General features: G+C 41.1%; 1 protein-coding gene across 2 annotated transcripts in view; it reads left to right on the top strand.

The window, feature by feature from the left end:
- The window catches only part of LOC103375958 (E3 ubiquitin-protein ligase CBL-like), a 28,515-nt gene extending 3,114 nt beyond the window's left edge, over positions 1-25,401 (top strand). The window contains exons 2-15 of one of the 2 annotated variants that reach the window (XM_008306275.1): positions 224-471; positions 4,095-4,241; positions 4,834-4,990; positions 7,030-7,151; positions 7,280-7,417; positions 9,097-9,184; positions 9,537-9,668; positions 12,400-12,609; positions 12,758-12,874; positions 15,541-15,830; positions 17,014-17,181; positions 19,156-19,259; positions 19,538-19,714; positions 20,853-25,401. In XM_008306275.1, coding sequence (XP_008304497.1) covers positions 224-471; positions 4,095-4,241; positions 4,834-4,990; positions 7,030-7,151; positions 7,280-7,417; positions 9,097-9,184; positions 9,537-9,668; positions 12,400-12,609; positions 12,758-12,874; positions 15,541-15,830; positions 17,014-17,181; positions 19,156-19,259; positions 19,538-19,714; positions 20,853-21,229 — 2,475 coding nt within the window. In that variant the 3' untranslated portion in view covers positions 21,230-25,401. Of the gene's footprint in view, positions 1-223; positions 472-4,094; positions 4,242-4,833; positions 4,991-7,029; positions 7,152-7,279; positions 7,418-9,096; positions 9,185-9,536; positions 9,669-12,399; positions 12,610-12,757; positions 12,875-15,540; positions 15,831-17,013; positions 17,182-19,152; positions 19,260-19,537; positions 19,715-20,852 lie in introns of both variants that reach the window. The other variant, XM_008306274.1, reaches the window with a different exon arrangement.
- The last annotated feature ends 278 nt before the right edge of the window (positions 25,402-25,679 follow it).

Genomic DNA, 25,679 nt, shown 5'->3' with positions numbered 1-25,679 from the left:
TGCACGCAAGACAGCTCATAATCTAACTGGCAGACTGTCATGAAATTTGTGAAGCATTCTTAATCTCCTCGAGGATTAAACCGGTTTTATTTAATGATTTATTGTGAACATTGCAGCCTGTGGCTCTACCAGGCCAGAGTGTTTTAATCGTATTTGTTTTCATGGCACGTTGTGGTTTTGTTTGAATGTTAAGAGTCTCTGAGCCCTTGTTTTTCCTCTCCAGGTGGTGCGTTTGTGCCAGAATCCCAAGGTGGCATTGAAGAACAGTCCACCCTACATCCTGGACCTGCTGCCGGACACCTACCAGCACTTACGCACCATTTTATCCAGATATGAGGGCAAAATGGAGATCCTGGGGGAAAACGAGTATTTTCGGGTGGTCATTGAGAACCTGACCAACAAGACGAAGCAGACCATGAGCCTTTTTAAGGAGGCCAAAGAGAGGATGTATGAGGAGAACTCCCAGCCTAGGTATGGCCTGATGAAATGTCATTCATTCTGATGGCGGAAACACACGGTTGTATCAGGAAGCAGCCAGAATAAAGAGCTGTGAAGCAGAGAGGTGTTTGGGTAACTGACAGATGGTATAGATAGAGAGCTAATCATTGTTTGTCTTGGCTTCCGACCAGTAGAATAATCCCTTAAGATCACGAGTGTATGATAATACCCTCACTAGCAGTGGTGCTGTTGACTGAAGCGCTCTCTGTCATATAAGTTGTACAATCTGAACATTCATTCACTATAGTTGCTATAGTCTTTAGAGGACAGAGTTGCACAGAGCATTGGCTGGTTTAAAATGAGGCTAAGTGAAAACTTTGAGACTGATCCAGCCTGTTTTAGTAAATGAAAGATGCAAACAATTTCCAAGCTGAGATAAATCCAAAGTTAAAAGTCCTTTTCAGATGTGGGATACCTAACATTGCTGGCTTCTTGCAGACATACAAGGAAGGAGAGAGACACGGTACACATGTGATATTTGTAAAACCCGTGAGATTGGACAGTACATGAAGGGACGTATATTACAAAATAATGCACTGATGGACAACAAACCAAATCAGCTATGTAACAAATAGTTTTAGTGCACCATATAAGCGTTGATTCTGTGCATAAGAGAAAAGTGCAACTGTGGCATTAACCATAAGATACTGATCGATCCTGTCTCCATGTCAGAGATAATTTATAATCATAAGTAATTAATGAAGTTACTTCTGTTGTTCCATGGGCTTAAATCAGTACAACTTCCTGTCTTTGGAGATGCTCATATGGATCCTGCGGCTGTCTGATGACACAGGTATTTCGTAAACACCAAGGAAAGTCTCCTGCAAACAGCTGGAAGCAAAAAACTAAACTTCAGCTCCTGCTCACAATTTGCTAAAACCTCAATTATAATCATGTTTGATGAATCCCATTAATCTGACCTGTAAAAGTTGGCTGTCTTCAAAGAATTAAAGTTTTATTTTTATGGAAATATCAGTTTGTAATGGATGTAATGTCAGCGCTGAAATGGGGAGAAAACCTTCACCAAATCGGCTTCACACAGCTTGAAGTTGCAGTTCAGACTTGTGCCGTGTTGAAAGTGAATCGGAAATGTTATGAGAGCTGACCTAGTAAGATTTTCGTTGTGACTTTCAGAGAGAAGTTACCAGGGTGCTGGTTCACGCTCACATGAGCTAAAAGAAGGGCATGACTAAGTGGGGTTAAAGTGAGATTTCATACAGTGTTGTTTCTCTTGTCATAAGAAAGGTTAAAACCGAGTTAAGAGAATATGTCAGAGTAACTTTTTTTTTAATTGCAGTGGCTAATTTAAAGGCAGCTGCCATTTTATTTGTTCCGAGTTAACAAAGTGATTTCCTGAGGTATTTCTGTTAAAGGTGTTTGCTTTAAGAAGCTCTTTTAGGCACTATAATACTTCTCTGCACTCTTTTTTTCTAAAAATAATTTCTTTAAAAAACAAGTTTAAGAAGTTTTCTCTCTCTTACTTTACACTATCCATCAAACTTAATTGAAAATCAGATTTATGACATTTGGCGAATCTAGACCGGCCACATGAGCAGAAGTAAATTTACAGACATGTACGATCAAGAAAAAAAATGAAACTGTCGCAATCACGTCTACTTCCTCTGTTTCTGAGAAAGCCATTACTAGGCAAAAGCTCATCCTTCCTCTGACGCATTTTGTTTTTTATCAAGCAATTCCTCGTCAATATCTCCTCATCAGCAACCAGGTTAGCAAAATGTATCAGTCACCAGGGCTTTAACTAAGAACTGCCCTTTTAAGTGAAATGTCAAAATGCCAGATCATAATGACAGACCACATGATGATGACATGTTTGTAAAGTCATGGTTGTTGGGCTGTCATTCTCTGTGAGGTTTAATGACTTTATAAATTGGGTTTCATGCCATACTTAATGTTCAGGTGAATTTTTGGTGCCTCCTAAAGAGTTTTTGGCCAGATCCAAGGGAAAATCACCAGCTCAGGAATGAAAAGAGTCAAAACTAAACAAAAAGAACTTGTTTCACCAGTTTTGCTCATTGGGGGTTTCATCTGCTCAAGCATAATAGGCCTATTTGGTTGTAAAAGGTAAATGTAGATGAACCAGTCATGTTTAATATTGTGGACTGTCACCCCTAAAAGGCCTGTTTCATGCCAGAAAAAAGTCTGATGTTGTGGTTCTCCTAAACTGTGCTGAAACATTTTAAGAATGTTCACTTGTGTTCACCAGATTATGCACTAAACTAAAGATCCAAAAGTATTGGACTGGAAGAACTAGAAGAGAGAGGGCTTCCTTTAGGTGAAAAATACTGTGTAATGTAGACCTCTCAAATCATTCAACTAGTGGATTGTAGGGTTGGTAAAGGTTAAAAGAAAAGTGTCTATTTTCATTAACAATGAATCATTTCCTGAATTAACAGATTATTTGTGAGCAAATACTGAAAAATGGTTCACCCATCTTTCCCAGAGAGCAGCCAACAAACCAAAGGCTTTATAAGGATTACACTTAGGAAAGCAGAAAATTCTCACCTTTTAAAAGAAAAGTCAGTGATTCAAAGTCAAGACGGTTTTAATCAAAATCAGAGAATATTTCCTCTTATTCTGCTAGCTAGTGTTCGTACACAGTTTAGGCTCTGTAAATGGCAAACAAAGTGGCTCGAACTGAACCACACAACATTTTTTTTAAGCTGTCCTGTGTACAGGAAAAAGGGGCAGTGGGGGTGAAAGGGACTGTAAATGTGGTACATGATAACTTTCTAAATATACTGTCTTAGTATCAACAGTCTCTTTCCAGATTAACAGACTCCACCTTCTAGAGGGTCAGCAAACGATTGTTTTTTTTGCTTGAAAAGTGACTGAAGCAATTAATCAGTTGTCCAAATAGCTATTTTCAGTAGGTTGCCTAACCATTTCAGCTTTAAATAGACATCTGAATTAGACGGTGAGGTTAGAACGTGGTTGGGAGGTAGCTGCTTTAACCACTGAGCCTACAGTTTCAGGAAAATTACATACTCTGCACATGCCAACACCAACTGTGTCACTTCAACAGTAGGTAGCAAAACGGAAAATGCAGAAAGGTTGCCTGACGTGATGTCTAAAGGTCTTATTAAAAGAAAGAAGAAGATGTAAGCCCTTTTGTTATATGGTTGAATCATGTGTGAGAGAGAAAATGTGGGTAAAAATGCCTAAAATGTGTACGAGGAAGGGAAATTCTAAGAGAAACTAGTAATTATGCACCGCTGTTCCTACTTGGACCCTCCTAAAGACGTTTTTAGGTTTGAAATACACTCACTTTTATGAACAATACAGGTTGAATATTTTTACAACCCATGTGATGCTTTAAGCCTACATACCCTAGTAATACTGAACTTCTCAACATTTGAATAACATCTTTCACCACTGACGTCCTCGATGGCTTAAAAGCTGTCAAAAGAATAAATAGAAGTGCGATTTCCTCTTTTTTTTTTGTTAAGGGGGAAAAACATAGTGTGCTTAAAAAACATCCTGTAACCTTTCTGGCGAGTGAGTGAATACAGTATTACTCTGATAATATCTGTAACTGGCTTGTTTCTGTCGTTCTCTCGTCATGTCCTCTTACTCAGGCGAAACCTCACCAAGCTGTCCTTGATCTTCAGTCACATGCTGGCCGAGTTAAAAGCCATCTTCCCCAATGGCCTGTTTCAGGGCGACAACTTCAGGATCACCAAAGCTGATGCAGCTGAGTTTTGGAGAAGGTCATTTGGGGACAAGTGAGTTCTACTTTAGTCAGTAATTAGTATTACTAAAGACTTAATGAACCACATTCTGGTCAGTATTTTTACATTTAGAATCACAGGCGCATATATTTATGTGTGCTCATATCATTAGGTCTATAGGTGTTTGCTTGGATTTTAAGTTTGCAAATCAGCATCTGCAGATTCAGAATCAGAAATACTTTATTTATTCCCACACATTACAGTTGCTCCCATTCAAAGTCTTAGAAATATAAACAGTACAAAAATATATAGATAAACATAAGCAGAAAAAGTAAAATGGACATTTCCTGAGAAAATAAAATGTAAGTATAAAGGGTAATAAATAGTGTGTCATTGCACAGAGATATGTAGTTATTGCACATTGTTGAGTGTTTACTTAAGTGAAGTGAAGTAGAAAATCTAGGTAACTAACTCTCGATTAAAACTAGTTTTGTAAGTTTGTACTTACACTTTGATTTTGCCCTCTTTCTCTCTGTGTTAGCCTTCCTTTCCTTCTGGATTTGTGAGCACATTCAAACAATGACGAATAGTCAGATTCTTCTAAAAAAAAAGTGTATTGTTTTTTGACCCACTTCTTCCCGTGCAGGACCATAGTGCCATGGAGGACATTTCGTCAGGCTCTCCACGAGTTTCACCCCATCAGCTCAGGTCTGGAGGCCATGGCCCTCAAATCCACCATCGACCTCACCTGCAACGACTACATCTCTGTGTTTGAGTTTGACATCTTCACAAGGCTCTTCCAGGTAAGGCTTGTCGCAGCGGAGCATTGTGGGGATGTCAAAGTCCAGAGGTTCATGTAGTAAGTCTGAAGTCTGATTCAGATGCTAGCACAAGTTTTCAATCATTAATAAGTTCAGAGATTCGAAAATTCCGCTATGTGGGAAGACATTTGTGATTTCAATGGGGTTTGGAGGTTTTAGAATCAATTTATTGTTTTTTCCCAATAGTGCAAACCCACCACATCTCAGCTTTGGTCATGGCTTTTTCATGGAGTCCAGCTGAGTCTCTGCTGTGTAGATGCAGCAGTAGATGAGACGGATTCTTCAACAGTGTTTTTATAGTAAAAGGATCCACTCATAAAGGCCGGTTTATGATTTTTGCATAACAAATGCGGTCTTTGCAAGTGGACACCATACATGCACAAAGTTCATTAGATTCACTGTAGCACAAAGGAAAAGAAAACAGACAGAGCAGCCCTTTCTTCTAGCTGGCAGGACAGGTAGGGAGGAAGTGAGGTGATGAAGCAGACACACCTGTGAGCTGCTAACAAAAGAAACATGAAGAACAACAGAGAGTCGCATAAACAACAAGACCAGAAAGGTTCAAGACGAACTTTCCAGCTTCTGGTCAACTTTGCTTTCGAAAGTATTATATTGAAGTATTTGGAGTAGTTTTGGAATCGAGAACCAGCTGGTTAGGTGCCTGTTTTCTGGTCCTTAAGAACCTGCTGTGCTTAAGTTAATCCCAGGAGCAGGACTGGATAAACACCATTCCACCTTGTTGGCTGCTCAGACTGCTGCCTGGCCGTTGGGACCTTTTGTTGGTTGATATAAGTCACCTTTTATTTTCTGTCCAAACCTCCAGGTTTCTAGTCTTCCCCACTCCTCAGTTTAGGTAAATATTTATTTTACACTGACCTCTCCTGCCCTCCTTAGCCCCTCACCAACACTCTCATACTTCACATAAACTCACTCACACCCTTCACTGAAATGACCTGAGCAAAAATGCTCTAAAATGAAGGGAACTGAATTTTTATTTCTTGAAGTGACATTTTTTTCTTAAGTAGCTTGTGATATTCTTAACAATATTTTTTTTCTGTTTCTGACTTTTAGTTGGGATATCATTGACTTAATGAGCCATTCACTGTGAGAAATTATTGTTTGAGTTTGATTTGTAACATAACCCTGATTTGAATAATGAAAGTGAATTGATGGCTTTGTTTGTCTACGTGAAGTTCTTAAGCTCTCCGGGCTTTCCCCTAATTAGTACGGAAATGATCTTTAAAGTAACAGGTGGAGAACAAGCTTGATTCCCCTGCTATAATGTGCTGGTGTGCGTTGCTCCTCATACCAAACATAGAGAACTCTCAGGGCTTCTGTGAATGTTTCTGAAAGGCTGTATATTTGCAGTTTTTACCGGATATAGCAACAAGTGAGAGATTCAGCTGCAACATCCTGTCAATTTAAATAATCCTGGGGTGTGTTGAGCGCAGTAGTATGCAGACACAGGATATCTGGAGAATTTAGAACCTCCTGTTGGTTTGTGCGCCATCAAGGGAAAGCATGTTCATATCAAAGCACCTCCAAAGTCCAGTAGTGACTTTTTCATCTGCAACATGGTGAATTAGAAAAGTTAGGATGATGCAGAACTTTCTCGTACAATCTCTCCTCATAACAAGCGATTGTTTTAAGCACATGCTGTCCTTGTTGTGCATGTGCAGTTGACTTGCTTGCAGTGCACACAGTCCTCGTGGTCTCAGATTTTTGGCTGCAGAGATGAGTCTATGTGGACCCTCTCTGACTTACATGGAAGAGGATATTTTCACTTCACACAGGTTGGGGACACAAAGAAAGCATGAATTGACTTAAAAATTGCCAAATCATAGACACTTTTGACATTCTCAACAACAACAAAAAAACGCCTGCACTTCACCAAATGTTCTGTTACTGCAGACTTGAGGAAAGATTTAGAGTCTTGTCTGGATATCAAAAAGCTGATTTGCGTAGTGAAACTAAGCAGTTTGTATTTTTAACCTTTGTGTGTGTGTGTGTGTGTTTTGTAGCCGTGGTCGTCTCTTTTAAGGAACTGGAACAGTCTGGCAGTCACACATCCTGGTTACATGGCCTTCCTGACCTACGACGAGGTCAAAGCTCGACTGCACAGGTTCATCCACAAACCTGGCAGGTAAGATCCACAGACAAATCTTCATACTGGCACATGCAGTCACTGAATCTGTTTTAGATAAATCCATGATGGATAGGTCACCAGTACCAGTATGTACCTTCTGGCTGACATCATTGTCTTTCTCTCAGCTACATCTTCAGACTGAGCTGCACTCGGCTGGGCCAGTGGGCGATCGGCTACGTGACAGCTGATGGGAACATCCTGCAGACCATCCCCCATAACAAACCACTCTTTCAAGCCCTCATTGATGGATACAGAGAGGGATTGTGAGTCACATTTCAACATAGTGTCAATGCAGCAGTTTATACATTTTAAGGTACATTATGTTAAAGTGTATAAAAGCCTCTGCGGATGTGTATTTTTAGCCAACATATGAAGGCATGTTACTGTTTCTTACTATGTGAACAATAGCAGCAGTAAGTTTATTCACTCAGTGTGTGTCTTTATTTTCCCTTTTCCTTGGTTGCTCACTGAAGCGAAGCAAAAAACACAGAGGTTATTAATGTGGTTCAATAATTTAAGCGCAAAAGAACAGAAGGTCAGAGTCGCTGAAGTCAGTTGCACTTTTTGATGATTATGCACAAAGAACAAAAGTGCACAGCTTTCAGATTTGACAGAGAAATGCATGTTGAGCCCCTTTGAGACATGCAGCCCTTTCCATTAATCTGACAGCAACTGAATGCGTCAGCTTCATGTCTAAATGAAAGTAAGAGTTGCGACAGCACTCCTATTAGGTCGGACCTACTAACATCTCCTCAACGCAGCTCCTGTTTGAACTGCATACAGGCAACACAAGCAGCCTGCCTTGAGTTGGTGGAAGTGACTTGAGGAAGTTTTTTTTTTTCTACATTTCAGTTCCAGTATTAGTCCAAAAACTTCACAGAGAGCATCAAACAGTTTATGTATCATAAAACTCCTTTCTCAATCAACTGTCCCCTACAGTTTCACTTCTATTATTAAAAGAAGTGTCCATAAAAATAAAACGTAGTGTGATAAAGCAGAGACTAATAAGACTCGCCAGTGCTGAATGTAGTTTTTATTTTGACAAAGCCAAGACAGATGCCAAGGTTTTGTTTGTTGGAGTCTTTCCTCTGAGTTCATTAAATATTTGCAGCTTCAGGATCCGTATGAGCATTGCCAAAGCAAGAGAGTAACTTTGCTAATTACTTCTAATTATAAATAAACCCTGACACTGTGACAGGATTGGTCAGGATCTACTTTTATTCACCTCAGACAGGTGAGCTGTTACAGAGTCACAGCTGCAGCGAAATCATCAGTTGCATAGCTGCTGTTCTCAGGTTAAGGTCTGAGCTTTGTCACAGCTGTCTGTATATTTTTATTATAAAGTAGTAGTTAGATTATCATCACACCTGGACAGAATTATCAGTGTTTAGCAAATCATAAATAAACTAGGCTGTTAGTTGTTATAGTTGGTATTATAGTTAGTATTTTCACACTGTGGCCCCCTCCTTCACTGTGATCTGTCTGAATGCAGCCATGAGGAACAGATGTGTGAAAGTGACCTTCGCCTAATTAACATACTGAATGTTGCGTGTCTGCAAAGAGCTTAGGTTGCAATTTGTGTCATCATTTGAGTAGTTTGCCACAGAAAACGCATCAGGACAGCTTGACAGATTTTCTCCCATGTTTCATCCTCTGTCATAGATCAGAACATCAGATTGAAAGAGTCTAAAGCTACAAACTTTGCACTTCTTGTAGAGTAACAAACAGGACAAAGCTGGTCAAACTAAAAAAAATATATATACTTTTCATAATTGAAAAGTCAGCAAGTGTTTAAAAAAAATAAGAGTTACAGGTTAAAGAGACTTTTTACCTGAGGCGGTTTTCTCACTCTCAACTGATACCAAATTTATTTTTTATGTTTATTAAAAATAATATCACTGTGTTGTTCCTTTTTATGCTCACATGTTCGGTGCTTCTCCAGCTATCTTTTCCCAGATGGCCGTGCGCAGAATCCAGACCTCACAGGGTTGTGTGAACCTTCTCCACAGGACCACATCAAAGTTACTCAGGTTTGTTTGTTTTTCATGTACGGACCAGTCAGTAGTTTTTAGTACCAAGTGCCCATGTGCTATCGTCAGTCTACAAAAGAAGAAGAAGACAATTTAGTGCCTCCATGTTATGCTGCAGTATGGAGACCATTAAGATACAATAAACTTTATAGGTTCCTCGCTGGGGAAATGTACATTGTACTGCTTGATGTAAACAGATGAATAAAAGACAACAACATTCATTATAAATATATGGATAAATAAATAAATAATGACAGTGACTAATAATGCATGAATAAAACTCTTTTAGGTTGAGAATGAGATGACTGTTAAGTGTTAAACGTTTCCTTCTCTTCTTCCCTCGTCCCTGCAGGAGCAGTATGAGCTGTACTGTGAGATGGGCTCCACGTTTCAGCTTTGTAAGATCTGTGCAGAGAACGACAAGGATGTGAAGATTGAGCCCTGCAGACACCTGATGTGCACCTCCTGTCTGACTGCCTGGCAGGTGAGGCTCACCACTGCACACTTTACACTTTAATTACGTTGATTTGTAGCAGCTCTGTAATTCCTGATAGCCCCAGAAGGGAAGTTCATCTGTGCTTTGCTTCCTGCTATAAACATTCATTTAACCCTCTGAACCCAAAAACCAGACGGCTTTTGAAAGTTCTATTGAGAATCACGATGGCAGTAAACTGTAAAAACAGAAAGAGTCATTGGATTTTTACCTTTCTACCTTAAACTACTCATCTGTGATGTGTCATTCTGTCCAAAAATTTGGCAAATCTAAGTTTGAGATCATTCTATTTTATTAAAATCACATTATTCTATGTGGCTCATTTCACAATGAACCAAAAACAAACTATCTACTTTAATCAGATTCTGTAAAACAAAACAAAACAAAACAAAATATTCTTTGATCCGTGGCACAAACAGGAAGTTATTAGTGATTCGGCTGTGACTAATACTCACCTGACAAAAAATCTGGGTCTTTTTACACAAACTGCAGGCTGTGTATCTGTACGTGAAGCAGAAGGGAGATAAATATGGAAGCAAATTAAAAAATATAAGTAGAAATACAGTATATAGCATAGAGTCACCAGTTTTCCCCCAGAGTTGGAAACTTGGAAAATTGCTGGACATGTTGATTCCAGGTTTTCTCATTTTTTGTAAAGTTAAAGAAATGAAATTCAGCTTCCATTTTTTCATTTTTTAAATAATTTTTGGCATTATTACCTGTGTCACCCTGCACAGTAGACATGTCTGAGTTCTCTTTACTTCTAGCCATAGTTGTAATCTTTCCATAGAGGTGCAGGTTTTTGTGTTGTAGTGAAAAATGAGCCCACAGTGAGTAAAAATGTGTCAGGAGCAAATAAACGTTCAGATACTGCTGGGGTTCAGCGGGTTGAATCAAGTTTTGTGTTGGATTCAATCTTACTGTAAGATTTCTCTCTAAAATATTAACATTTGTTGCAAATCAGTACTGGCTCCGAACACTGTGTATCTGTTTATGTGATTACCACAAATCCTCAAGCGGATAAATAGTACCTCTTTGTCATTCAGCTGCAATAGCACTAAACCTAATTGAATATTTGCCAGTTGTGTCTTCACCTCTAACACAGTTTCATGTTTCTTTTCGAACACTTCCTCCGTGTTGTTTTTTTTAATATAACCTTCAAACCACTGCAAATGAAACTCAAGCACTTCTGCAGATATTTTTCATAACGGAAGCATAAAGTTTCTCAGAGGGCAAAGGTGATCTTGTTGACTCTTTGTTTAAAATATACCCAAGAAATGATGAGCTTCATTGGCAATCGCTTAACTTCCATGGAAAATAAAGAAAAGGGAAGTGTTGACGAGTCTATCAGAGCATTAGTTGGCATTAATCTTGTTGCACTGATGGACTTTGTATTTGTTGATTGTGGCTCATGATAAATTTAACATAGTAATTAAAACACACACATTAAAACTTACACTCTGTTGGTCGGAGTTTCAACATAGAAAAATGATTCTTACCTAAAAATTCTAAGCATTCTTAAGCTCAGAATTCTTTATTGTTCATCTACTGCAATTCAGCAGTTTCTGCAGATGTTTGGTGGTCAATATTCTCTTCACTTCCATTTCATGAGTTTTATATGTTTTAATCATGGATTTTTCCTTTCAACTCTCTGAACCTCAAGCAGTTTTTTGCTTCCCGTGGGCTCATTTTTCACTGCAACATAAAATCCTGTGCCTCTAAGGAAGCAGTACAACCATGATTGGAAGGAAACAGAACTCAAAAATGTCTTTTTTTCAGAATTACAAAGTTATAATACAATAAATAATCTTAAAAAAGAAAAAAGAAAAGTCTTGTATTATTTATTTTTCAAAATTTGAAAAAAATGGTATCTACATTTCTCAAAGTGCCTACAGATGTTACCAATACTGAAAAAAAAAATGTGTCTTTACATCCAAGAGATATTGTGCAATTTACATTTCAAATTGGTTTTCATACTTGCAGCCTTAAAATCCCTGAATTTTTGTCATTCTGCCTTTGGTCACAAATGGTTTTCTTTTTTGCAGAATCTGGTTGGTAAATTATTTAATTTTGACACCATCTGTAAATGAGTCTTGTCGAAAAAACTGATTCTGATGAAATGTCACGATTTTAAACTCACATTTGGGTTCTTTTTTTTTTTTTTGATGGAACCACATTTCAAAGATGAGTTTGTAGATTTTAATTATCTTTTTTGGTGAAAATATAAAATAATCAGATTTTGAGAAACTATCCTCATCGTAACCTTACATTTGCTTAATTTTTTCTTCAGGATAAAAGAAAAGCAAGGACTGTCGGAAATTTGAAAATCGGCGTTTCTTTCTGTTGATGCAGTTTCTGGCTCTGATCATTTGTGTAATTTTGCCAATTTTTTTGTTTACAGATAACATGCTCTCAAACTCGATGGCAGGCTTTGAGGTTCATATGATTAAACCGTGTAAATTAAGGTATATCAAAAAATACGGAAGACTATAAAGAAGTTCAATATTTACCATTGCTGCTATTTGTTTACAACAACGCTTTTATTGCTGCAGCCTGTCTAGGTGATCCTCGGTAGTTCCCCGTTTCTCCCTTTAAGCTCTCACACTTTCAGAGAGATGCTTGAGCTTGAATTTGCATTTGAGCAGAAGTAAAGTGTCTCTTGTATGGTAAAAGGTATTCTTCTGCTTCCTCTTATTTCAACCTTCCTGTGTTTGTGTGTCAGGAGTCGGAGGGTCAAGGTTGCCCATTTTGCCGATGTGAGATTAAAGGCACAGAGCCCATCGTCGTGGACCCCTTCCACCCGAAGGCCAGCGGGGCTTCCTTCGCTGGTTTCCAGGGGTCCAGCAGAGCAGAAGCTGCTGGCAATGAGGAGGAAGAAGACGATCGTCTGGAAGACCAGCACCTTGTCATGAGCAGGCTGGCCTGCACCAAGGTGAGACGATAGCCTTTGTGATTATTTATTTACAATTGAGGAAGATCGTTTTAGTCACGGCTGACAGAATGTTCTTAACTGTTTTAGTTCAGGTTGCAGTACTGACGTTTCAATCAACATCTCTACATGTTTGTTTTTATGTGTGTAGGTCGAGCGCCCACCTTCTCCAGTGTCTCAGCTGCCTCCGGTGCCTCCTCGACTGGACCTCCTGCAGCAGAGATCCTCCAGCTCCCATAGTGCACTGGGTCAGGGAGCCACAGCCAAAGTAGGTCCATGTATGACTGCACTTCAGAGCAACAGACTTCTTATTGATGGAATAGGATAAAAGAACTGATCCAAATGTTTTCAAGTCTGTCCTAGAACAATATTTGGATTCATCATAGACATTTTTAGAGTTATTGTGTCTCTGTGATGTTCTTTCTCTGTACTGGCTGTGGAAGGACGCCTTCCTAATGAGAATTAAGTGGACTAAATGGTGAACAAAATCCATCATCCTCAGTCTGTGCAAACATGCATACAAATCAAAAGTTAAACTGAGGTTAATGTAAACAGGGAAGTCTTTTTAGTACACAACTCCCACTTTGTGTTACTCTCCATATGTCACAGCTCAACAAGGAAACACAGTGCAGGAAAAAGAAGGGGGAATTTTGTTTAAGTTTATAAAAAGGCTAACTTTAGAAAATGCACACTTCATTTGACTAAGTGAGACAGATGAAGCCTTGTATACGCTATAATCAGCTGAACTCCAGAAGAACATTATGCACTAGAAGGGAACTGACTGTTTTGACTTTGTCCCCAACTTCTAAATTACGAAGGCAAACAGTGTAACGTATATGTGAGCATGTGACGAAATGCAAAAAACCCCACAAAGTAGAAATATTTTTTTTTTTTATACTTTTATTCATCGAGAGCCCACTGGCAGATACAAAAAGCTTTTTTGGGTTTTTTTTTTTTTTGATTTTTGTATACTTTCATATTCTAAATTGGCCAAGATGTGAGTGTCTCAGGTGTTCTCTGCCTCTTCTTACCTGTGTGGATGTGTATTGAGCCTAAGTATAACTTGGTTTACATTTACTGCTGCCCTTCTAGCCATCATACATTCTGTCAAATGTCCATTTGACTATCAAATAACTCACTCAAGTATGCTTTTACTGTGAAAGTGAAGTTCCTGGAAACCATGTGAATGCTTAAGTGTTGGTACTCACAGTAGTCAGCTGTAGCCAATTCATGGCTTATGCGTCTTGGACTTTGAACACCGACGGCAGGCGTGGTCCGATCCACTCTACTGTGTACACATTACAGGGTGAGCGTCCATGCATGCAGGCAGTCACATTGTCCATCCATCCATCCATCCATCTTCTCCCACTTATCCGGAGTCGGGTCGCGGAGGCAGCAGCCTGAGCAGAGCCGCCCAGACTTCCCGAGCCGCTCACACCTCCAGCTTTTCCGGGGGGACGCCTAGGCATTCCCAGGCCAGTTGACAGACATAATCTCTCCAACGTGTCCTGGGTCTCCCCCAGGGAGGCGTCCAGGAGGCATCCGAAGTTGATGCCCGAGCCACCTCAGCTGGCTCCCTTCAACGTGGAGGAGCAGCGGCTCTACTCCGAGCTCCCCCCGTGTGACCGAGCTCCTCACCCTATCTCTAAGGGAGCGCCCAGTCACCCTGCGGAGGAAACTCATTTTGGCCGCTTGTATCCGCGATCTCGTTCTTTCGGCCATTACCCAGATCTCATGACCATAGGTGAGGGTTGGGACGTAGATTGACCAGTAAATCGAGAGCTTTGCTCCCTTGCTCAGCTCTCTCTTCACCACGACGGTCCGGTACAGCGACCACAATACTGCAGACGCTGCACCGATCCGTCTGTCAATCTCACGCTCCATCCGCCCCTCACTCGTGAACAAGACCCCGAGATACTTGAACTCCTCCACTTGAGGCAAGGACTCTCCACCAACCTGGAGAGGGCAAGCCACCTTTTTCCAGTCGAGAACCATGGCCTCGGATTTGGAGGTGCTGATCCTCATCCCGCTCGCACCACACTCGGCTGCAAACTGCCCCAGTGCACGCTGGAGGTCCTGATTTGATGAAGCCAACAGAACAACATCATCTGCAAACAGCAGAGATGAAATTCTGTGGTTCCCAAACCGAACCCCTTCCTCCCCCTGGCTGTGCTGAGAAACTCTGTCCATAAAAATAATGAACAGAACCGGTGACAAAGGGCAACCGTGGTGGAGACCAACGCGCACTGGGAACAGGTCTGACTTACAACCGGCAATGCGAACCATGCTTCTGCTGCAGTCGTACAGGGAACGGACAGCCCTTAACAGAGGGCCCCGTACCCCATACTCCCTCACATCAAATTCAGAAATATACACACGGGGCTTCTATAGATATTTCTAGAAGGCTGGCTGTGACTTTGTGCTCTTTTGGTTAGTTAGAGATTGAACCGTAGCACAGTGTAAGTGGCAGAGTTTTTTCCCAGTTCTTTTGTCTCAAGCACTTTTGGCAGACATAGCACAGGATTTCTGGAGAATCTGAAACTTCTTTATGTGTTTGGGCACCATAGATGAAAAGCATGTCAAAATCAAAGCACCAGCAGCAACTTTTTCAATTACAGCTCCTTAAATGATGCATTATACAGGTGTAAATGACAGAGAATCTCCTTGTGATAAGCGTTTCTTTTGAGCGTGTTTTCCTGGCGCATGTGAAGTGTGTAGATGTCCACAGAGGAGTCTGCATACTTTTGTAGATGATGAAATTTGCGTGGATTCTTGCAGAGACGCGAATGTGGAAGGCATGAATTGGTCTTAACAGAGATTAATGGTCAAATCCACTCATCAAAACTTCACAATACACTCAGGAGGTTATGCATGCATGTGCCTTCTCATCTCTGTCGACTAATAACTCCAACATCCCCTCCTACCTCCACCCAGATGGCAGCCACACACCGAGACAAGCCTCTACCTCTGCCTCCAGCCCTGAGAGAGCTGCCCCCTCCTCCCCCTCCAGAGCGCCCCTCCCTGGTCGGTCAGGACTCCCGACTCCAGAGGAGACCCCTGCCCTCCACCCCCGACCAGCCTGCCTGGGCCGCCAACTACATGATCCCACGTCCTGCCACCAAGGCTCCGTCAGTACTGTCCTCTGCCTCTCAGAGCAACGGGACCGGCGGAGAAGGAAGCAAACCCCAGGCAGCTACCAACGCTGTTTACTGTCTGGCTGCGAGGTACGAAGCTCTGGTGCTGTGAAGAGCAGCAGGTAGACAGGAAGTGAGGAAGAGCAAATGGCTGTAAGGGATGAATTAAAGCCTTTAGTGCTGTCGTATCCAAACCTTTCTGTTTTTATTACTGCAGTGAACGGTATTGTGTATACTGGCTTTTGTCCCATTGAACATTAGCACTTAACCACAATAAAGTAGCTCCCACTCTGCTGTGGGTCAATAAAGTTGTTTGTGGGAGAGACATATAATTTTATAACCATTAACCAAGTTGTACTGGGGAGAATTTTAGCAGCATCTACTGGAAATGGTAAAACTGTAGCGTCTATGTGCAAACAGATGTTTTAGGGGTGTTTTTACATCTATTTAGGTACAACTGTAGCTGACGATAGATAGAGATAACAATAGATAGAGATAATATACATACTAAGGTAGGCAATAGGCATACTGGCTTTTGTCTTAATAAACATTATCTCTTAGCCAACGTAGCTTCCACTCCGCTGTGGGCCAATAACGTTAGTTGTGGGACAAAGATATATTTTTATAACCAATTTATACTGGCGAGAGAGACCGAGTGGAATCGTAGTATCCAATGCAAACAGATGTTTAAAGAATGTTTCTACATCTGTTTAGGATAAACAGTGAAAAATAGATGGAGATAATATTAGATAAAGACAATACATGACACAATTTAGACTTTTTGGTATCATTACTGCACAAAGAGGTAACAGGCACACTGGCTTTTGTTCCAATTTATCATTATCTCTTAACTAGCATGAAGTAAATCCCAGTTTGCTGTGAGTTTTGGGGAAAAGAATATACTTAAGTTGTTCTAAAGTCCTTGTGTAATTGATTTGTAGTGGACAGATTCGTATCAGCGTCTCCTGTAATGGGAGGAAGTGCATTTGGTGAAATACTTGTTTTAGATGTGTTTCTGCATCCGTTTAGAACAAACCGTATCAGTGGAAGTAGGGCTCATTAATGTGTTCCACAGTGATTGAGGTTTCTTAAAACAGAATCAGGTTTTTGTGCAGCTTTATGAATCTGACGTGAAAAATTAATATTCATGTTCCTGTGTTTGTAAACAGTTCTGGTTTTTATTTTACACTTTTATACTTTTCGGACAAGGATTTCTCAGAAATTAGTGTGATTTTTATAATATTAAAATCATGTTCTGTCTACATTTGTTCAGGTCTCTGCCAGCGTCAGCGGTGTCGAGTGGCGAGAAGCTGTCGTCTGACAGCGAGGAGAACGAGTACATGAGTCCCACCTCCCTGCCGGCCTCTGGTGCCCCCTGGGTCATTACAGGCTCTTTGGTACCTCCAGCACCGACCCAGACGAACAACCACAATGACATCAGGTGAATATGAGAAAGAGGGTGATGTCAGGGCTACCAGGGATTTTCCTTCTACAGCAATTATCATGAAATGTGGGAGTTTAATGAATCCTAAAATATGTCAGGCTTGTTAATAAGGTGTTGGATTGTAACTGCTGCGATTTTCGTCATATGCTTTTTAGACCAGTGTCCAGTACAAGTTTCTCAGGTAGATGATTTTAAAACAACCTTCTCCGCTGCTGGAGCCTAACAGAACCCAACATGCAGGTTCCAGGTTACTTCTATTGCTGATCACAATAGGTCAAACAGATATTTACATCACAAAAGGGACAATTACAACAAACACAGCAACAGAAATGCTCATTTTACTGCTCTGTCTACCCTAAACTGGGCAACCAAGATTTTTTCAGCAAACAGCGGCAAACACTTGTGGACGAAGTAAGACCTTGGGCCTGCATTAGTATCTGAAGCAACCAGGATGTCAGAGTCACTGCACTCTGTGATCAGAGACTAGAAGGTGAATCAGAAGATTTCTAAGTTAAAGTTGAATGTGCAGGGAAATCATTTTAAAAAGACGATACAGAATTACAGAACAAAAAGGACCACAGTGTGAGCCCAACAAAGAAATCCCTGAGCAGGTTGTTGTTGACAGAGAGCTCGTCAGGCCCAGCAGTGTCTCTAGATTTGACCTAAATCTGTGCCAAAGGCAACATAAAAATGGCACAATTGGTGCCTCTGTTGTCTTATTTATGGCATTTGTCAACACATGTTGATTTGTAAAATGCAGCGTGAAAAAGAAGAACTTTGTATCAAAGAGTTGTAAAGTCCTGTTCAGATCAGATAACTGGAAGCTTCCTCTATGTGTTAAGTTCTTGCAGTGGACTGGGGCTGTAATGTAATCTGGGAAATTATTCTAATCTCTTTCCCAATTTTACAAAATTGCTTTAACTGGTTACAAGTTACCAGCAGGTGGCAGAATAACACAGTTGTAGATGTGAACATGCAACATATAACAAAATGTGACTTGTGTACAGACATATAGAGGAAATAAAATGAAAATATATTTTCATGTGTGATACCAACTAACGTAAAATCTGGAATTAGATTCACGGATGTTGTTATAGTGTGTAATCACTTTAGAAACGTCCTCTTCCTCAAGTGAGGTTGTGGACTAGGTGAGATGATTAGGGAGATAACTGGACTATAAAACATGCTGTGAGGTGTTCACTGACTCCTGACACTTGGATTGTTTTGTACATACTGGGCTAAATACTGCAACGGTCTATCTGGAACTGTATTTTTATGTCCAACAGGGGGCTCTGCAGCTTCACTATTTTTAATTCTTCACATTTTTTTTAGCATGGATATCCCATTCCTATGCCCAGAAATGCCACCCTTTCACTTACTTTCTGCTTTTCACCTCCTTGAATAATTTAAAGGAATTGAAGCAAACGCAGTGCTCAAGAAGTGTGCGGCTTCTTTTTTCATCAAAACTCGCCTCTTTGATGAAATGATGACAGCGTGTAAAATGCAGGACTACAAATCCACTCACCAAAGGAGAAATAACCAGAATTGCTGCTTAAATGATAAAACCGGACTGCTGAATGTGAACCTGTAAATGTAAGCAGTGGCAGTGATGGGTTCAGGCACAGTCGATTCAGCTTAAAATGATTAAGCACAAGTGTCTTTATTAGTGGAGATGATTTTAAGGTAGAATTGGAAAGAAGCAGATTAAAAGAGTAGCTTTTATTTTGCTGTACTGCATGCAACAATGATTTATTCAGTTTCATTTTCCTCATATTTGCTTTGGGGCTCTTTGGATTCTTACTGATTCAGACTTTTAAAAAAATTTCCGGTACAATAACAATCTGTGGATTTAGATGTAAGGAACAATAGACTGACCCTCTCAGAGAGGATTAGTCTGGTGAAGATGAGACATGAAGAACTGCAGATAAAAGCACTTTAAAATGATTGATCTCTTTCTCTTCATCCCAGCAGTGAGGTGGGCGACAGCGACTCTGAGGACCCCCAGGTTTACGAGTCCATGTGTAATATCCAGAACCAGGCTGGTTCCACTGAGACGACACAGGCCTCTGACCCGGGTAACGCTCTTCAAGTTTCTTGCAGAAGTGTTTTTTGAAGTCGTTATTGGTGGCTGTCATACAGGGAGTCAGTTAAGAATATCAGTTTCACTTCCATGCAGCCAGAACAAAGAGAACTTCAAAGTGGTCTCTGTAACTCAGTTTTTTTTTCTTACCTAGCACAAGCAGGTCAGCAGAGTTTTTATGACTGATGATACATTACTTTTTCCCTCATCATTCAGTTTGTAAGTGCGTATTGCATGTTGGCTACATGTGCTCATCATTGTGATATTTTGCAGACCACCCTCAACATCCAGCCCAGGACAAGAAGGAGGAGACGAGTGTGGAGGACATTTACGAGTACGATACTCCCCGGCCGGTCGTCCCTCCGGCCCCCACCAGGAGAACCCTGTCAGAGATCAGCGGTCCCTCTGCGGCCTTCAGCACTCTCAGCATGGACGCTGCAGTAGATGCCAGTATGTATTTGTATTGTTGTTTTAAAATACTCCTCTGTCTTTTGGTAAAACACCTCGACAGCCAGATTCAAAGATGAGTTGTGGGATTCTACATGCATGTTGTTTACCCGGTGGATCTCAGCATCATATCAAACAAGCAGTTAATATGTCAGAGCACATATGTGTTAAATTCATGCATCATTCTGTGACGTGTACAAACTGTGTTTCATAAAGCATTGTTAAGTATTTTTCTGGAGTTGTCGTAGTTTGAGCTCCTCTAAGGGAAAAATGATCACTATCAGAAAGTATCAGGATCAATTATCATGTGGCACAGCTGAATCCGTTGTGGCATCAAGGTTGCATCGTGGAGCACATATTTTTTAGTTTCTTTCTAAAATGTATTTATGCCCAGTTGTCTAGGGGAAAAACACTTCTTTCTGTTTTCACAGTTTCTGGCCCTAATAAATGGCAACTTTTTTTTTTTTTTTTTAAAACAACGTGCCTTTCAAACCTGCTGGTGTGTTTTGGAGGTCAGAATGTTAGACAGTTGTGTAGCTTAGAGCTTTTCAAGTTGGCAGGAAAAGTATTTTCATTCAACGTCATCGTTCATTCTCAGAAGAATAAAAACACACCAGTAAAAAAAATAACTAACGTCTGTCACTGCCAGAAGGTGGACAAAGTGAAAAGGTGAACTCCTGAATAGGCAGTAAGTTATTAACAATATATCAAACAAAGCTGTAAGAAGACTATAGAAAACAAGCACAGTCACATTCACACCTACGGACAATTTAGAATCACCAATTAATCTCAGCAAGTTTTTGGACTGTGTGGGAGGAAGCCGGAGAACCCGGAGAGAACCCACGCTGCATGGGGAGAACATAAAACTCCACGCAGAAAGATCCCAGGTGTCCTAAATGAGACGCAAACCGGAGGATCTAAAATCATTTTTAAAGAGAAAGAGACACAAAATCTCCACAGAGCTGCATGAATACACTGCAGGGTACAACACTATGTAAGGAAAGTCCCTTTTTGATGCAGGTTCCAAACAAAGCATGTACTGATTGTGATCACTGTGCTCCAGGGCTCATCAGTCCAGTCCTCCTCAGGTACTTGACTGCACCACTTTAACTGATTTTCATCTCTTTTCCTGTGTTTCCAGGTATGTTTGCAGCAAGTGTCGACCCTGAACGCCCCCCCAAACCTCTCCCTCGTAGAGCCAACTCTGACCGACGGCCTCGACCGTTGAACCGTGAATTTCCTCCTCCGTTGCCAGAACTCCCTGGTCCCTCCTCTGCCTCCTCTTCCTCCCCTGCTCCTGCTCCTGCTCCTGCTCCTCCTCCTGCTGCTGCTGCTGCTGCTGCTGCAGGCCCTGGAAGCCTGGCTCTAAACGGGGAGATCGAATGCCTGATGTCGCAAGGCTACTCCATCCAGGACATCCAGAAAGCCCTGATGATCGCCCAGAACAACCTCGAGACGGCCAAGAACATCCTGCGCGAGTTTGTCTCCATCCCCTCCACGGCACACATCGCCACATAGTCACTCCAGTCTCGCTCCCCCTCTGTCTCGCCCCTGTCTCCACTCTGTGCCATTACCATGGATAGCATTTACCAAGCACTTTCCTGCAGGGCCATGAGTGCTTGTCAAAAGGCTTTAATGTGAGGCGTAATGCTGCGTTCACGTCATATCGGAAACCGGAAGGTCAGTTGCAATCGACAGTGAACAAACTGCGTCAGGCTTTACTCACTTTTCTGAGAGGATTTTTGGTGTGAAAACAGATTACTTTGGTTACATGGACTATTGTTACGCCTCAACTTGGAGATCGAGGGTTTCAGCCCAAACAGAAAGAGCACAGGGATGTTGGTATCCATCATTTAAACTTTGGTTAAAGCTCCGTCTGAGAGGCCGATGTGACCTGAACGCAGCATACATGGAGAATCGAAGCCTTTACGGTGAGCTCTCTGTAGCCGAGCTTTGACCCTGCTGTACTCGCCTCGGTCCGAGTACGGTCTCTCATTAAGCTAAGTGTTGAAGCTACACTGACTTTGTTCCCCGTGCGGACCGTCGCTTTTCGACTCCCGCTGCTGGCAGCCGTTCAGTTTGGTGCTTTACGGGCTTCTTTGCAAATCGTGGCGTACGAAAATATGTAGCGACACCGGCGCGGTGGGAAAAACTAGTGATGAACTCCGTGACGCGTGTGCTCATGCTGATGAATGTGAACGTTCAGTTGCAGTGCAGTATCGCAGGGCTTCGTGTCGTCGTCGTCGTCGTGGCTCGCTCCGTTTCGATGGTATTCGACAAGTTGAACATAATAACTCCATTATCTTCTCTCGGCTCCTGGTTCAACGATGGTTCTGTAACGAAATAACAAGTTTAATGTTTAAGTACTCTCATAACGTGTTGTGCCGTGTGTAGTACTAACAATGGGCTCATTTAATTCCATGATTTCACGCCACCGTGTGGTGGTCCGACACTGAAGGCTGGTTTATTTAGTCGAACGCTTCTCTAGACTTTTCTAGTTTCATAGTAAGAACCGAAAGAACTTTAACATGAGCTGTGGGCTTTTATTCTAACGGCTCAGCATCACAGAATTTATCTCTGCATTTGTGCCCAGTAGAGCTTCAAAGGGTTCACCAGAAATCAGACTGAAGGGATTTACACTCCGCTCTAAAGCAAAAAAAAAAAAACTGAAGGTGGTGCAATGTCATGTGGACTCAGGTACTGTGTAATAAGCCAGGGTTGTATGTAATGAATGAACAGATGTAAAGGACACAGAGATGGTAATACAGCGAGCACTCCCTCAGCTTTTGCAGAAACATTCCAGTGATTGGATTCTTTTTTTTTTTTTTTTAAGTTGCCTGCATTAATTAACATCTTTAAAATCGATGTTGCGACGCTTCCCAGAACTCATTCGCTCCTTAATTTAAACTCTGGATACGTTTAACATGGTTAAAACAATCCACAAGTCCTGGATGAACATCTCAGCAGTCTATAGAAGTCATTATGGGATGGACGTCACCAGCTGGTACTCAACCTCCTGAGCAACTTCATAAGATACGAGAGCCGACTCAGCCGGACTTTCAGTTTTTCTAGAGGTGGCACCAACACATATCTGAGCCATTCATGTTCTGCAGTGCACTTTTATAGGTTATTTAAGCACCACCCTCAAACCTGGACCAGTTGTTCCAAATTGCGCTTTTGCAGATCAATCAGTCGATAAACAGAAAAATAATCTGCAACTAGTTTGTGAATCGATTTTTCATTTCTAGTCAGTTGTTCCAGATTTTCTGTCGTGTCGATTTGCTGTTTCTTGCTCTCATGCGACGTAGCAAGTTGATAATTCAGGGGTAAGAACATGACATTTGGACTTCTCAGGCACTTTTCAGGATTTTCTGACATTCACAGTTACAATTAATTGAGAAAATTTGCAGCAGGTTAATTGATAATGAAATAATCTTTGGCTGCAGCTCTGTTCAAATGAGATTGTTTCTATCTTTAGTCTGGCTGCAGGGCGTTACTTTAATCAATAAGACAAAAAGTGAACTCTTGTGCCACCTTTTTACAGGGCTCAACATAAGTGGAAGTCACAGGTCTTTAACAGCGTAAACTGTTGCTTTACACTCAGCTGGCGGTGTTTTGATGCCACGTTGCTCGGTCCACCATGGAAATATCTCCAAAACCTTCAGATACGTTGACATAAACCTTTCGTACAGGCACTTATGTTTGATTAAAGGTGGAGTAAGTGTCTCTAATCCAACACAATTTTCATCAAATTCAGTTGGGAGATGAAGGAAAATGGGAGCAACAGTAAATCTAGCATGTGCTAACTACTTAGATATGCTAACTATCTAAATATCAACAATCTTTCTCCAGAATCCAAACTCCATCTTTAATCCTGCTGACTTCAGTGATTGTTTTTTTCCTGTGGTGCCATCGTAAAATGCTTTGTTAACTTTTCAGGATCCTCGTAGGATAAACCGCTAGCGCCATAATCTGCTCAAAACCTCAGTTCTTCTGGTAAACATCGGTGTCGTCTGCGTGAGCTCTCAGTATTGTTCATTTTTCTTGAAAGTTGCTCAGTAGATTGTTGACCATCCGGTGAGTTCAACGTTCTTCCAGTAAATCACTTTTATTACCTGCTGGTCTCAAGTCCCGCCACACTCCCACAAAAGCAGCGTGTAGAAATGAAACTGAGTCAACTAAACAGTCGTCTAAAGTTGTGGGTTTCGCTCAGGTTCTAGTTTCTTTCCAGTGGACCAAAAATGAGCAGCAGTCACTCGCAGGCACCTTCTACCTTTTGTCATATCTACACGAGGCTCAGTATCCCAAAAGAGGATCAGAACGACCATTGAAAGACGCCACAGCAGGCAAACGGTGCAATTAAAGCGTACAAGATGCTCGATTCGCTGCAACAAGGCGGATTCATAGTAACAGAAGTTCTGCTTTAGAGAGAAGTGGTGGAAATGTTTAATTATGAGCACTATTTCTCATTATCTTCCCTTTCCAAACTAAATGTCTAACTTTCTGCAGTAACATGTACAGTAAATGTGCCTTCTGTCAATTACAACCTGCACACGCCAGCAAACCAAAACAAACTGGAAATTACAGCAGATTCTCTCAGATATTTATGTTCACTAACTCCACACGGGGGCATTTGGTAGATAGTTTTATTTTTTGTTGTTTTTTTTTTTTATTAAGGCCAATATAGACATTTGAAAGTTTAAAAAAAAATACAAGTATATCAGTTGAAGTTTGTGTTTTTAATTTTATATTATTATTGAGGAGCCCTTAAATTTGGTAATGAAAGATCTTGTGACCAAATATACACCAAGCGGGACTTTTTACAGTTAGAAAAACGACCTTCAGCGCTCTCTGGTGGACAAACTGCGTAACGACGGGATAGTTTGAGCGACCTCGGACGTGTTTTTTTTGTCCCAGTAGCTCACTGAAGACACAAAGTAGAGACTTTATGTTGCAGTTTTGATTTATTGTCATTAATTCTTACAAGATCCATCACGCACTGAGTCATATTTCTGTCTTTTATTGAGCGCAGTGTTTGGCTGCACAGATAACTGCTGTATTTATCAGGCTGATTTTAATTTCCTGTTGTGTTTTTTTTTGTCTGTTTTGCCTCCACGATCTTGGGAGAACAAAAGCATGCCCAGTGTCGTTAAAACCTCTAAAGACACTCGGACCAGCCTGAAATTGTCGTACAAATGTTAATCCACAGAAATCTTTGCAGCTTTAACCCCCCTCCAAAAAAAAAACCAAAAGCATTTTTAAAGCGCTGTGCTGCTCCTCGTGTCGCCCCCGGACAGTGACAGAATGTGTCGTAGGTCCCTCGGCTTCGTGTTTCACCTGATCTCAGCGTTTGGACTCCTGGACCGTGAAGGTGTCGAGGATCCACTCGAGGCCTGAATCACTGCCAGAGGCTCCGCCGTCTCGCTCGCTTTCCCCTCTTAGAGCCGCCGACAAGCTCAGCCGGCGCGTCGGTTCAGATCCGCTGATTAATCCGTGTGGTGTAATCATGTTAACTCGCCTTTTCAACAGGAACTTGCCTACTAAAAAGTTGTCTTCATTGCTTCGTTATTGCCTGTGTAGATACGATTTTATTTATTGTCTTTTTAATATCCTCAGCATTCATTGTGTTGCCATGTTTTCATGCCTAAGCCATTAAGATTTTTAATTAAACTGTATTTTCTTTAACATTTGATCTGTGTGGTTTGTCTATAATGACTTTATAAACAGCCATATTCATCAAGTTTTAAGACTTTCAAGAAATATTATCACATGCTTAGATCCAGTAACAGTCCTTTACAATCCACATCAGGTTGACTTTGTCGACTAAAGAGCTGAAAAACTTGAAAATATTATCAAATTACACTAAAAAAGGAGAAAAAAACCCTGAAAATCTGGCAGCAAAGGTGTCAAAAAACTTTAAAAATTGTGTACTGTAAAGTTGAAAGTTGTAAAAATGGTAAAAGTCTGT

The sequence above is a fragment of the Stegastes partitus genome, unplaced genomic scaffold (genome assembly GCF_000690725.1).
Source record: "Stegastes partitus isolate 25-593 unplaced genomic scaffold, Stegastes_partitus-1.0.2 Scaffold3639, whole genome shotgun sequence".
NCBI classification, from domain to species: domain Eukaryota; kingdom Metazoa; phylum Chordata; class Actinopteri; family Pomacentridae; genus Stegastes; species Stegastes partitus.
The sequence above is the reverse complement of the archived record's forward strand: the minus strand, read 5'-3'. Positions and strand labels throughout refer to the sequence as shown.